The sequence below is a fragment of the Oncorhynchus tshawytscha genome, linkage group LG29 (assembly GCF_018296145.1).
Source record: "Oncorhynchus tshawytscha isolate Ot180627B linkage group LG29, Otsh_v2.0, whole genome shotgun sequence".
NCBI classification, from domain to species: Eukaryota; Metazoa; Chordata; class Actinopteri; order Salmoniformes; family Salmonidae; genus Oncorhynchus; species Oncorhynchus tshawytscha.
Window position 1 is genome coordinate 25,389,446 of NC_056457.1, and position 12,912 is coordinate 25,402,357.

The following is a 12,912-nucleotide window of genomic DNA, read 5'->3' on the forward strand; positions in this document are numbered from 1 at the left end:
CAGTTCCAGCAAAGTTTCATAGATTTCCTGATGTTTACACCTAAGTTGAATAAATAAGAATAAAATGAAATTGTTCTTACAAACAACTCTTAATGCTACAATATGTAACTTTAGGGTGATCCTACAAAATTCACATAGAAAATTAGTTATAGATCTATCGTTCTCATTGAAAGCAAGTCTAAGAAGCAGTAAATCTGTTCTATGAGTGCTATTTCTTAGCTTCCAGTTCTTAAGTTTCGTTTTTGAGTCTTTTACTTTTGGTTTTGTACATCAGATTCAAACAGCTGAAACTACAATATTCTTGGTTATGTAAAATATATTCCACAGCGGTTTGGATGGTACAATGATTCTCTACACTATTGCTTGTTCTGTCATGTAAACTTCAATTTTAGAAACCAGGATTTGGTGGAGCGATGTCTGCATTTTGCAAATTCAAAATAACATTGATTGATAGAAAATAAACAAAGTAAATGTATAAGTACTTAATAAATAAATAAATTTATTAAATAACATTGATAACTCATTGACATGATGAATTACAAACAGCCAAATATGAACCTATTCATCTAAACATCAAAAATGTTCTACAAGCTTAAGTACTTGAATAAATAAAAAAATGGGCACATACAATACTGGTCTTAAATGTAATTCATAAAAACTCTAACAACCCATTGAACATGATTATGGCAACTGAGTTCAAGTATAACTAGATAATCAGACTATAAAAAACATCCATATGAATAAGATATTCAATATGAATGTAATATGCATATTGGAAGGTTTGAACATCAGAGGAGCTTCAGCCATTGGCAATGACTCTATTGGTTGGATGTTGACTGCTGAGTTGAGGCATTCTTGGTCGATTCCCGATGACGGGGGGAGGAGAAAGAGGGACGAGAGGAAGAGATAGAGGGAGGAGAGGAGGAGGCAGGTAAAAGAGAGGAGAGGAGATAGGAAGGAGAGGAGGGTAAGGAGGTAGTGGTGGAAGTGAGAGAGGGAGGAGAGGAGTTGATGGAGGGTGGAGAGGAGGGTAAGGAGGTAGTGGTAGGGGTGGAGGTGGAGAGCGAGAGAAATGTTGAGCTCAGACGGGCCATTCTAGAAAGGAACAAATTACAATCAGTTTCATTTTCTCAGTGGCTCTTTCCTGTGTGTGTATGTGTGTGTATGTGTGATTTTTAACTTACTCAAACTGCTGAATCTTGCGGCGTACCCAGGGTTGTTTATGGTAACTACAGAACAGACCCTTCTCTGTCTCAAAGCTGCAGGAGAAACACGGTGTTAACGCTGAAACTGAATTGGTTGGACACAACATGTCTGGGGGCTTTGACACAACATGGCCACTACATACTGTAAAGCACTTTGTGACAACATATGAGACTGGATAAACCTAAATGAAATAGACTAAAAGTTCCTTACATGACGGCCCGTACACAAGGAGCGTTATAGTTCTGAATCCAGTAGCCTGTGATGGGATCGTTCACCTCTGTCCTAGACACTGTCTTACAGCACGACACCAGCTTTTCTCCATCTACTGAGGAGGGAGAAGAGTTTACATATGTTCAAACAAATCCTCTTGACCTGGCAATCACTTCAAAAACCATGTACCCTGTTACATCCCAGCTCTAATCCCCTAACACTCACTCCCTTCCCCTTACCTGTCCCAGTCCAGCCCAGCTATAACACACACTCCCTTCCCCTTACCTGTCCCAGTCCAGACCAGCTCTAACACACACTCCCTTCCCCTTACCTGTCCCAGTCCAGCCCAGCTATAACACACACTCCCTTCCCCTTACCTGTCCCAGTCCAGCCCAGCTCTAACACTCACTCCCTTCCCCTTACCTGTCCCAGTCCAGCCCAGCTCTAACACTCACTCCCTTCCCCTACCTGTCCCAGTCCAGCCCAGCTCTAACACTCACTCCCTTCCCCTTACCTGTCCCAGTCCAGCCCAGCTCTAACACTCACTCCCTTCCCCTACCTGTCCCAGTCCAGCCCAGCTCTAACACTCACTCCCTTCCCCTTACCTGTCCCAGTACAGCCCAGTGCTGCTATGACGACGGCTAATGTCCAGATCTTCACCAGAGTTCCACAGGTCACCATCTTTACCCTAAATGCCAGAGACTCAAATGGTTCAATAAAAGTTCAATAAATAGATAAATCAACTCTCTCTCTTCTCTGCAGGCTGCTCAGCTCAGGGTCAAGTCTGTTGTGTCCATCTTCACCAGGGTTGAGGGTACTTAAGGCCTGAAAAGCAGAAGTGTTACCTCTGGTCCAGTCATTATTCCGCTCTCATCTATTTCTTTTGTGAACGACAGAGGGAATGAAAGACTACGGGGGTTTCTGCTGCGTCACCGCAGGTCGTTTACCAACAGGAAACACTTTCATCAGCATTCAGACCAGACAAATGAACATGGGTCTTTCCCAGAATGCCTTACAGAAGATCAGAAAGCCGACAGAGGGTTTATTCTAATGTCTGAGCTACAAGTCCTCTGATTAAGACTTTACTAATGAAACACATCAGCTTGTCGGAAAATAATGAAAGGTCGAACATTTGGTGATTTTGTTTTTTGTTTCCAATATATTGAGGGCTCCTACTTTTTATTTTGTGGGTTGACTTTAGGGAGGGGTTTTGGGTGGTGACATCATGGCAAACCCATCTCAATGACACATGGAGAGTCACAACCTTGATCTTTGTGCAGCATTGTGTTTTCCGGTGTCAGATCAGTCTAACACAGGGGGTGGCCGACCCTGATCGTTGAGAGCTACGGCGTTTGCAGCCTCCACTTATGCACATGATTACACTAATGAACCAATCATTGGCCGTCTTAGGCCGCGGGCCACAGGAGAGACAAAAAAAATACATCACTTCACATCTTGTGATTTTTTTGTCATGTCATGTGCTATTATTGGAAATCTAATAGTGACCATTCCACAACCATTTGTGGTCAAGATCAGAATAAACCTGGCTTCCTTCCTGATGACTCAACACTCTCTAGCTCCCTGGGAAAGAGGAAGGAACCACATCTAACACAAACAGAAAATGTCCCATTATCATGCTTTTCTTAGCACCTCACACTGAGAGGAGAAGGGCCACAGGAAGAATAGATCATGTGTTTGCCTGTCTGACTGACTGACTCATGAATAAAAGTTCAGATTATGCAATATAATTATAACAGTTTCGGTCAATAGTCCTTTATTTGCTCCTTTTATAACCTAATGGAGGTCTCTGGACCAAAACACTGGTTCAACTAGAACAGCATTCTCTGTGAGTTGAGGGGGTCACTAGCGGTAGTGGCTAAGGGCCAGTAGGGGCCAGGGGAATGGGCATCCCTGGTAGAAAGGATGTGCAGTGACATCACCACAGCCCAGTGACACGATGGAGTGTCATAACCTTTGACTGTATTCAGCCTTTACATCTCATCACCATGGAGATACTCAAACAGGTCTTGTGTTCTCTGATTGTGTGTAATTGTAAAGTAATTTGAGCTTTGAGAGAATGAAAGGTTTTATACAAATAATGTTTTTAATGTATTATCACAGCATAAGAAATAGGAAATAAATAAATACAAATTCCTTAAATACACCTAAATTAATAGATAATATCAATGAGTAGAAAACATTAATGCAGGAATGAAGTTTAAATAAATAATGAAGTAAAGAGAGTTTGAAATACTCAGTCATAGCAGACAGTTAAAGAAAACAGTTCTGGTGGGAGGAACATCTTCATCTCCACTAACTTATTATCTTAGTAACTTATTATCTTCTGTAGTTCCTGAAAAAGAGAGTCTGCTGAACCTGAAACCCCTTCTACTGGTGGTGATGATGATGATGTTGTTGATGATGATGATGATGATGATGGTCTAGAGTCATGGTTTGATGATATTTTGATCAGTTGGAAACACTTTATTCCTCTCTGTGTGGAGAGACAGAGAGAGAGAGAGAGAGAGAGAGAGAGAGAGAGAGACAGAGAGAAAGAGAGAGAGACAGATAGAGACAGAGAGAGAGAGAGAGACAGAGAGAGAGAGAGAGAGAGACAGAGAGAGAGAGAGAGAGACAGAGAGAGAGAGAGAGAGAGAGAGAGATAGAGAGAGAGAGAGAGAGGGAGAGAGAGAGAGGGTTTAGGGTATGGTGAGTAGGGGTTGACCGGTTCCAGTGACACTAACTCAGCAGTGAGCCATTTGGCCTGGGTGTTGATGTGCTTAATCTTCCCCCTACTGGTGAAACTGAAGAAGTACAGAAATATAAATACTCAGACCTAAGAGAATCTTTCTTTCCCAAAATTATCATTCAGTACAAAGAATTTGGAGCTATAAAAGATGAAGAACAAAATCTAATATTTATGAAAAGTGAAAAGTGCAATGTAATATCAATAATGTTCCCCATTTTGATTTGTTTTGGCTTTCATACCAGGTCATGTGTCTTCTCAGTCACGTTGACACTGGTCTACTACCAGGTCATGTGTCTTCTCAGTCAGGTTGACACTGGTCTACTACCAGGTCATGTGTCTTCTCAGTCACGTTGACACTGGTCTACTACCATGTCATGTGTCTTCTCAGTCAGGTTGAGACTGGTCTACTACCAGGTCATGTGTCTCAGTCAGGTTGAGACTGGTCTACTACCAGGTCATGTGTCTTCTCAGTCAGGTTGACACTGGTCTACTACTATTGCTTTAATGTATTATTATTCTCATTAATATTGTTGTTGTAGTTGCTGGTAATCACATTTCCACTACAACTATTATTATTGCTATTATTATTATTGCTATTACCATTTTTTGTTATGTGTATATTGTCACAATGTAAGTCATTTAACTTGCCATGTCTATAAAGTCTACTGAATTTACAGTTTTTCTCAATTGCTAAAACACTAAAACCCATTGGCTGAACAAAGTTCTCAGTTGCCTGGACTCATTGAGCTAATTATGCTGTCTGTTGTCAATACCTTAAACCATTTCACATGGTAAAACACAATTTGCAGATCTCACTTAGACTTTTCAGCAAAACTCTAAACACATTCTCATTCTCAAAACACATTCTGCACTCTAATGCACATGTCATCCATACTGGTAAACACAAGTGGCAACAATCAAATACAAATAGAGAAGACATGTCATTGATTGAACACAACCACTCAACATTGATTTAACCTGTTTCAAATGATGTGACACAACCAAGATAAGCCAGTTCAGAGAGCAAACAGGTTGTTGAAGGTGGGAAGGAGAAGGTCTGAGAATGGATACTGTAGTACAGTGCATTGTAGGCTGTATACTGTACAATGGACAAATTGTATGGCCCTGATCATTGTGCTTTCCATTTATTAACAGTACTAACTGCTCAATAGATTTTGACTGGTTGCAGGTTCATATCAACAAAGAACAAGGATTACAGTATCACAGAGACAAAGGACAGGTTTGTGAGATGCAGGGTACAGTACTGTAGAAATAGGGGGACAAGGAGGAGGAAGAACAAGGATTACAGTATCACAGAGACAAAGGACAGGTTTGTGAGATGCAGGGTACAGTACTGTAGAAATAGGGGGACAAGGAGGAGGAAGAACAAGGATTACAGTATCACAGAGACAAAGGACAGGTTTGTGAGATGCAGGGTACAGTACTGTAAAAATAGGGGTACAAGGAGGAGGAAGAACAAGGATTACAGTATCACAGAGACAAAGGACAGGTTTGTGAGATGCAGGGTCCAGTACTGTAGAAATAGGGGACAAGGAGGAGGAAGAACAAGGATTACAGTATCACAGAGACAAAGGACAGGTTTGTGAGATGCAGGGTCCAGTACTGTAGAAATAGGGGGACAAGGAGGAGGAAGAACAAGGATTACAGTATCACAGAGACAAAGGACAGGTTTGTGAGATGCAGGGTCCAGTACTGTAGAAATAGGGGGACAAGGAGGAGGAAGAACAAGGATTACAGTATCACAGAGACAAAGGACAGGTTTGTGAGATGCAGGGTACAGTACTGTAGAAATAGGGGGACAAGGAGGAGGAAGAACAAGGATTACAGCATCACAGAGACAAAGGACAGGTTTGTGAGATGCAGGGTACAGTACTGTAGAAATAGGGGGACAAGGAGGAGGAAGAACAAGGATTACAGTATCACAGAGACAAAGGACAGGTTTGTGAGATGCAGGGTACAGTACTGTAGAAATAGGGGGACAAGGAGGAGGAAGAACAAGGATTACAGTATCACAGAGACAAAGGACAGGTTTGTGAGATGCAGGGTCCAGTACTGTAGAAATAGGGGGACAAGGAGGAGGAAGAACAAGGATTACAGTATCACAGAGACAAAGGACAGGTTTGTGAGATGCAGGGTCCAGTACTGTAGAAATAGGGGGACAAGGAGGAGGAAGAACAAGGATTACAGTATCACAGAGACAAAGGACAGGTTTGTGAGATGCAGGGTCCAGTACTGTAGAAATAGGGGGACAAGGAGGAGGAAGAACAAGGATTACAGCATCACAGAGACAAAGGACAGGTTTGTGAGATGCAGGGTCCAGTACTGTAAAAATAGGGGGACAAGGAGGAGGAAGAACAAGGATTACAGTATCACAGAGACAAAGGACAGGTTTGTGAGATGCAGGGTCCAGTACTGTAGAAATAGGGGGACAAGGAGGAGGAAGAACAAGGATTACAGCATCACAGAGACAAAGGACAGGTTTGTGAGATGCAGGGTACAGTACTGTAGAAATAGGGGGACAAGGAGGAGGAAGAACAAGGATTACAGTATCACAGAGACAAAGGACAAGTTTGTGAGATGCAGGGTCCAGTACTGTAAAAATAGGGGTACAAGGAGGAGGAAGAACAAGGATTACAGTATCACAGAGACAAAGGACAGGTTTGTGAGATGCAGGGTACAGAACTGTAAAAATAGGGGGACAAGGAGGAGGAAGAACAAGGATTACAGTATCACAGAGACAAAGGACAAGTTTGTGAGATGCAGGGTCCAGTACTGTAGAAATAGGGGGACAAGGAGGAGGAAGAACAAGGATTACAGCATCACAGAGACAAAGGACAGGTTTGTGAGATGCAGGGTACAGTACTGTAGAAATAGGGGGACAAGGAGGAGGAAGAACAAGGATTACAGTATCACAGAGACAAAGGACAGGTTTGTGAGATGCAGGGTACAGTACTGTAGAAATAGGGGGACAAGGAGGAGGAAGAACAAGGATTACAGTATCACAGAGACAAAGGACAGGTTTGTGAGATGCAGGGTACAGTACTGTAAAAATAGGGGGACAAGGAGGAGGAAGAACAAGGATTACAGTATCACAGAGACAAAGGACAGGTTTGTGAGATGCAGGGTCCAGTACTGTAGAAATAGGGGGACAAGGAGGAGGAAGAACAAGGATTACAGTATCACAGAGACAAAGGACAGGTTTGTGAGATGCAGGGTACAGTACTGTAGAAATAGGGGGACAAGGAGGAGGAAGAACAAGGATTACAGTATCACAGAGACAAAGGACAGGTTTGTGAGATGCAGGGTACAGTACTGTAGAAATAGGGGGACAAGGAGGAGGAAGAACAAGGATTACAGTATCACAGAGACAAAGGACAGGTTTGTGAGATGCAGGGTACAGTACTGTAGAAATAGGGGGACAAGGAGGAGGAAGAACAAGGATTACAGTATCACAGAGACAAAGGACAGGTTTGTGAGATGCAGGGTCCAGTACTGTAGAAATAGGGGGACAAGGAGGAGGAAGAACAAGGATTACAGCATCACAGAGACAAAGGACAGGTTTGTGAGATGCAGGGTACAGTACTGTAGAAATAGGGGGACAAGGAGGAGGAAGAACAAGGATTACAGTATCACAGAGACAAAGGACAGGTTTGTGAGATGCAGGGTCCAGTACTGTAGAAATAGGGGGACAAGGAGGAGGAAGAACAAGGATTACAGTATCACAGAGACAAAGGACAGGTTTGTGAGATGCAGGGTCCAGTACTGTAGAAATAGGGGGACAAGGAGGAGGAAGAACAAGGATTACAGTATCACAGAGACAAAGGACAGGTTTGTGAGATGCAGGGTACAGTACTGTAGAAATAGGGGGACAAGGAGGAGGAAGAACAAGGATTACAGTATCACAGAGACAAAGGACAGGTTTGTGAGATGCAGGGTACAGTACTGTAGAAATAGGGGGACAAGGAGGAGGAAGAACAAGGATTACAGTATCACAGAGACAAAGGACAGGTTTGTGAGATGCAGGGTACAGTACTGTAGAAATAGGGGTACAAGGAGGAGGAAGAACAAGGATTACAGTATCACAGAGACAAAGGACAGGTTTGTGAGATGCAGGGTCCAGTACTGTAGAAATAGGGGGACAAGGAGGAGGAAGAACAAGGATTACAGTATCACAGAGACAAAGGACAGGTTTGTGAGATGCAGGGTACAGTACTGTAGAAATAGGGGGGACAAGGAGGAGGAAGAACAAGGATTACAGTATCACAGAGACAAAGGACAGGTTTGTGAGATGCAGGGTACAGTACTGTAGAAATAGGGGGACAAGGAGGAGGAAGAACAAGGATTACAGTATCACAGAGACAAAGGACAGGTTTGTGAGATGCAGGGTACAGTACTGTAGAAATAGGGGGACAAGGAGGAGGAAGAACAAGGATTACAGTATCACAGAGACAAAGGACAGGTTTGTGAGATGCAGGGTACAGTACTGTAGAAATAGGGGGACAAGGAGGAGGAAGAACAAGGATTACAGTATCACAGAGACAAAGGACAGGTTTGTGAGATGCAGGGTACAGTACTGTAGAAATAGGGGGACAAGGAGGAGGAAGAACAAGGATTACAGCATCACAGAGACAAAGGACAGGTTTGTGAGATGCAGGGTACAGTACTGTAGAAATAGGGGGGACAAGGAGGAGGAAGAACAAGGATTACAGTATCACAGAGACAAAGGACAGGTTTGTGAGATGCAGGGTACAGTACTGTAGAAATAGGGGGACAAGGAGGAGGAAGAACAAGGATTACAGTATCACAGAGACAAAGGACAGGTTTGTGAGATGCAGGGTACAGTACTGTAGAAATAGGGGGACAAGGAGGAGGAAGAACAAGGATTACAGTATCACAGAGACAAAGGACAGGTTTGTGAGATGCAGGGTACAGTACTGTAGAAATAGGGGGACAAGGAGGAGGAAGAACAAGGATTACAGTATCACAGAGACAAAGGACAGGTTTGTGAGATGCAGGGTACAGTACTGTAGAAATAGGGGGACAAGGAGGAGGAAGAACAAGGATTACAGTATCACACAGAGACAAAGGACAGGTTTGTGAGATGCAGGGTACAGTACTGTAGAAATAGGGGGACAAGGAGGAGGAAGAACAAGGATTACAGTATCACAGAGACAAAGGACAGGTTTGTGAGATGCAGGGTACAGTACTGTAGAAATAGGGGGACAAGGAGGAGGAAGAACAAGGATTACAGTATCACAGAGACAAAGGACAGGTTTGTGAGATGCAGGGTACAGTACTGTAGAAATAGGGGGACAAGGAGGAGGAAGAACAAGGATTACAGTATCACAGAGACAAAGGACAGGTTTGTGAGATGCAGGGTACAGTACTGTAGAAATAGGGGGACAAGGAGGAGGAAGAACAAGGATTACAGTATCACAGAGACAAAGGACAGGTTTGTGAGATGCAGGGTACAGTACTGTAGAAATAGGGGGACAAGGAGGAGGAAGAACAAGGATTACAGTATCACAGAGACAAAGGACAGGTTTGTGAGATGCAGGGTACAGTACTGTAGAAATAGGGGGGGACAAGGAGGAGGAAGAACAAGGATTACAGTATCACAGAGACAAAGGACAGGTTTGTGAGATGCAGGGTACAGTACTGTAGAAATAGGGGGACAAGGAGGAGGAAGAACAAGGATTACAGTATCACAGAGACAAAGGACAGGTTTGTGAGATGCAGGGTACAGTACTGTAGAAATAGGGGGACAAGGAGGAGGAAGAACAAGGATTACAGTATCACAGAGACAAAGGACAGGTTTGTGAGATGCAGGGTACAGTACTGTAGAAATAGGGGACAAGGAGGAGGAAGAACAAGGATTACAGTATCACAGAGACAAAGGACAGGTTTGTGAGATGCAGGGTACAGTACTGTAGAAATAGGGGGACAAGGAGGAGGAAGAACAAGGATTACAGTATCACAGAGACAAAGGACAGGTTTGTGAGATGCAGGGTACAGTACTGTAGAAATAGGGGGACAAGGAGGAGGAAGAACAAGGATTACAGTATCACAGAGACAAAGGACAGGTTTGTGAGATGCAGGGTACAGTACTGTAGAAATAGGGGGACAAGGAGGAGGAAGAACAAGGATTACAGTATCACAGAGACAAAGGACAGGTTTGTGAGATGCAGGGTACAGTACTGTAGAAATAGGGGGACAAGGAGGAGGAAGAACAAGGATTACAGTATCACAGAGACAAAGGACAGGTTTGTGAGATGCAGGGTACAGTACTGTAGAAATAGGGGGACAAGGAGGAGGAAGAACAAGGATTACAGTATCACAGAGACAAAGGACAGGTTTGTGAGATGCAGGGTACAGTACTGTAGAAATAGGGGGACAAGGAGGAGGAAGAACAAGGATTACAGTATCACAGAGACAAAGGACAGGTTTGTGAGATGCAGGGTACAGTACTGTAGAAATAGGGGGACAAGGAGGAGGAAGAACAAGGATTACAGTATCACAGAGACAAAGGACAGGTTTGTGAGATGCAGGGTACAGTACTGTAGAAATAGGGGGACAAGGAGGAGGAAGAACAAGGATTACAGTATCACAGAGACAAAGGACAGGTTTGTGAGATGCAGGGTCCAGTACTGTAGAAATAGGGGGACAAGGAGGAGGAAGAACAAGGATTACAGTATCACAGAGACAAAGGACAGGTTTGTGAGATGCAGGGTCCAGTACTGTAGAAATAGGGGGACAAGGAGGAGGAAGAACAAGGATTACAGTATCACAGAGACAAAGGACAGGTTTGTGAGATGCAGGGTACAGTACTGTAGAAATAGGGGGACAAGGAGGAGGAAGAACAAGGATTACAGTATCACAGAGACAAAGGACAGGTTTGTGAGATGCAGGGTACAGTACTGTAGAAATAGGGGGACAAGGAGGAGGAAGAACAAGGATTACAGTATCACAGAGACAAAGGACAGGTTTGTGAGATGCAGGGTACAGTACTGTAGAAATAGGGGGACAAGGAGGAGGAAGAACAAGGATTACAGTATCACAGAGACAAAGGACAGGTTTGTGAGATGCAGGGTACAGTACTGTAGAAATAGGGGGACAAGGAGGAGGAAGAACAAGGATTACAGTATCACAGAGACAAAGGACAGGTTTGTGAGATGCAGGGTACAGTACTGTAGAAATAGGGGGACAAGGAGGAGGAAGAACAAGGATTACAGTATCACAGAGACAAAGGACAGGTTTGTGAGATGCAGGGTACAGTACTGTAGAAATAGGGGGACAAGGAGGAGGAAGAACAAGGATTACAGTATCACAGAGACAAAGGACAGGTTTGTGAGATGCAGGGTACAGTACTGTAGAAATAGGGGGACAAGGAGGAGGAAGAACAAGGATTACAGTATCACAGAGACAAAGGACAGGTTTGTGAGATGCAGGGTACAGTACTGTAGAAATAGGGGGACAAGGAGGAGGAAGAACAAGGATTACAGTATCACAGAGACAAAGGACAGGTTTGTGAGATGCAGGGTCCAGTACTGTAGAAATAGGGGACAAGGAGGAGGAAGAACAAGGATTACAGTATCACAGAGACAAAGGACAGGTTTGTGAGATGCAGGGTACAGTACTGTAGAAATAGGGGGACAAGGAGGAGGAAGAACAAGGATTACAGTATCACAGAGACAAAGGACAGGTTTGTGAGATGCAGGGTACAGTACTGTAGAAATAGGGGGACAAGGAGGAGGAAGAACAAGGATTACAGTATCACAGAGACAAAGGACAGGTTTGTGAGATGCAGGGTACAGTACTGTAGAAATAGGGGGACAAGGAGGAGGAAGAACAAGGATTACAGTATCACAGAGACAAAGGACAGGTTTGTGAGATGCAGGGTACAGTACTGTAGAAATAGGGGGACAAGGAGGAGGAAGAACAAGGATTACAGTATCACAGAGACAAAGGACAGGTTTGTGAGATGCAGGGTACAGTACTGTAGAAATAGGGGGACAAGGAGGAGGAAGAACAAGGATTACAGTATCACAGAGACAAAGGACAGGTTTGTGAGATGCAGGGTACAGTACTGTAGAAATAGGGGGACAAGGAGGAGGAAGAACAAGGATTACAGTATCACAGAGACAAAGGACAGGTTTGTGAGATGCAGGGTACAGTACTGTAGAAATAGGGGGACAAGGAGGAGGAAGAACAAGGATTACAGTATCACAGAGACAAAGGACAGGTTTGTGAGATGCAGGGTACAGTACTGTAGAAATAGGGGGACAAGGAGGAGGAAGAACAAGGATTACAGTATCACAGAGACAAAGGACAGGTTTGTGAGATGCAGGGTACAGTACTGTAGAAATAGGGGGACAAGGAGGAGGAAGAACAAGGATTACAGTATCACAGAGACAAAGGACAGGTTTGTGAGATGCAGGGTACAGTACTGTAGAAATAGGGGGACAAGGAGGAGGAAGAACAAGGATTACAGTATCACAGAGACAAAGGACAGGTTTGTGAGATGCAGGGTACAGTACTGTAGAAATAGGGGGACAAGGAGGAGGAAGAACAAGGATTACAGTATCACAGAGACAAAGGACAGGTTTGTGAGATGCAGGGTCCAGTACTGTAGAAATAGGGGGACAAGGAGGAGGAAGAACAAGGATTACAGTATCACAGAGACAAAGGACAGGTTTGTGAGATGCAGGGTACAGTACTGTAGAAAT

At 43.8% G+C, this 12,912-nt stretch overlaps 1 protein-coding gene across 2 annotated transcripts; it reads right to left on the bottom strand.

Moving 5' to 3' along the window:
- Positions 1-473: 473 nt before the first annotated feature.
- On the bottom strand, positions 474-2,312 carry LOC112227526 (mucin-5AC). 2 transcript variants are annotated; one of them, XM_042308691.1, is made up of 4 exons: positions 2,022-2,312; positions 1,417-1,528; positions 1,185-1,259; positions 474-1,095 (listed from the first exon to the last, which is right to left on the bottom strand). In XM_042308691.1, the coding sequence occupies exons 1-4, from the start codon at positions 2,095-2,097 to the stop codon at positions 819-821; spliced, it is 540 nt and encodes a 179-aa protein (XP_042164625.1). In that variant the 5' UTR covers positions 2,098-2,312; the 3' UTR covers positions 474-818. The 2 variants fall into 2 exon arrangements, with proteins under 2 accessions (XP_042164625.1, XP_024248100.1); XM_024392332.2 differs by having other exon boundaries at positions 1,417-1,531; positions 2,022-2,308.
- Positions 2,313-12,912: the final 10,600 nt, after the last annotated feature.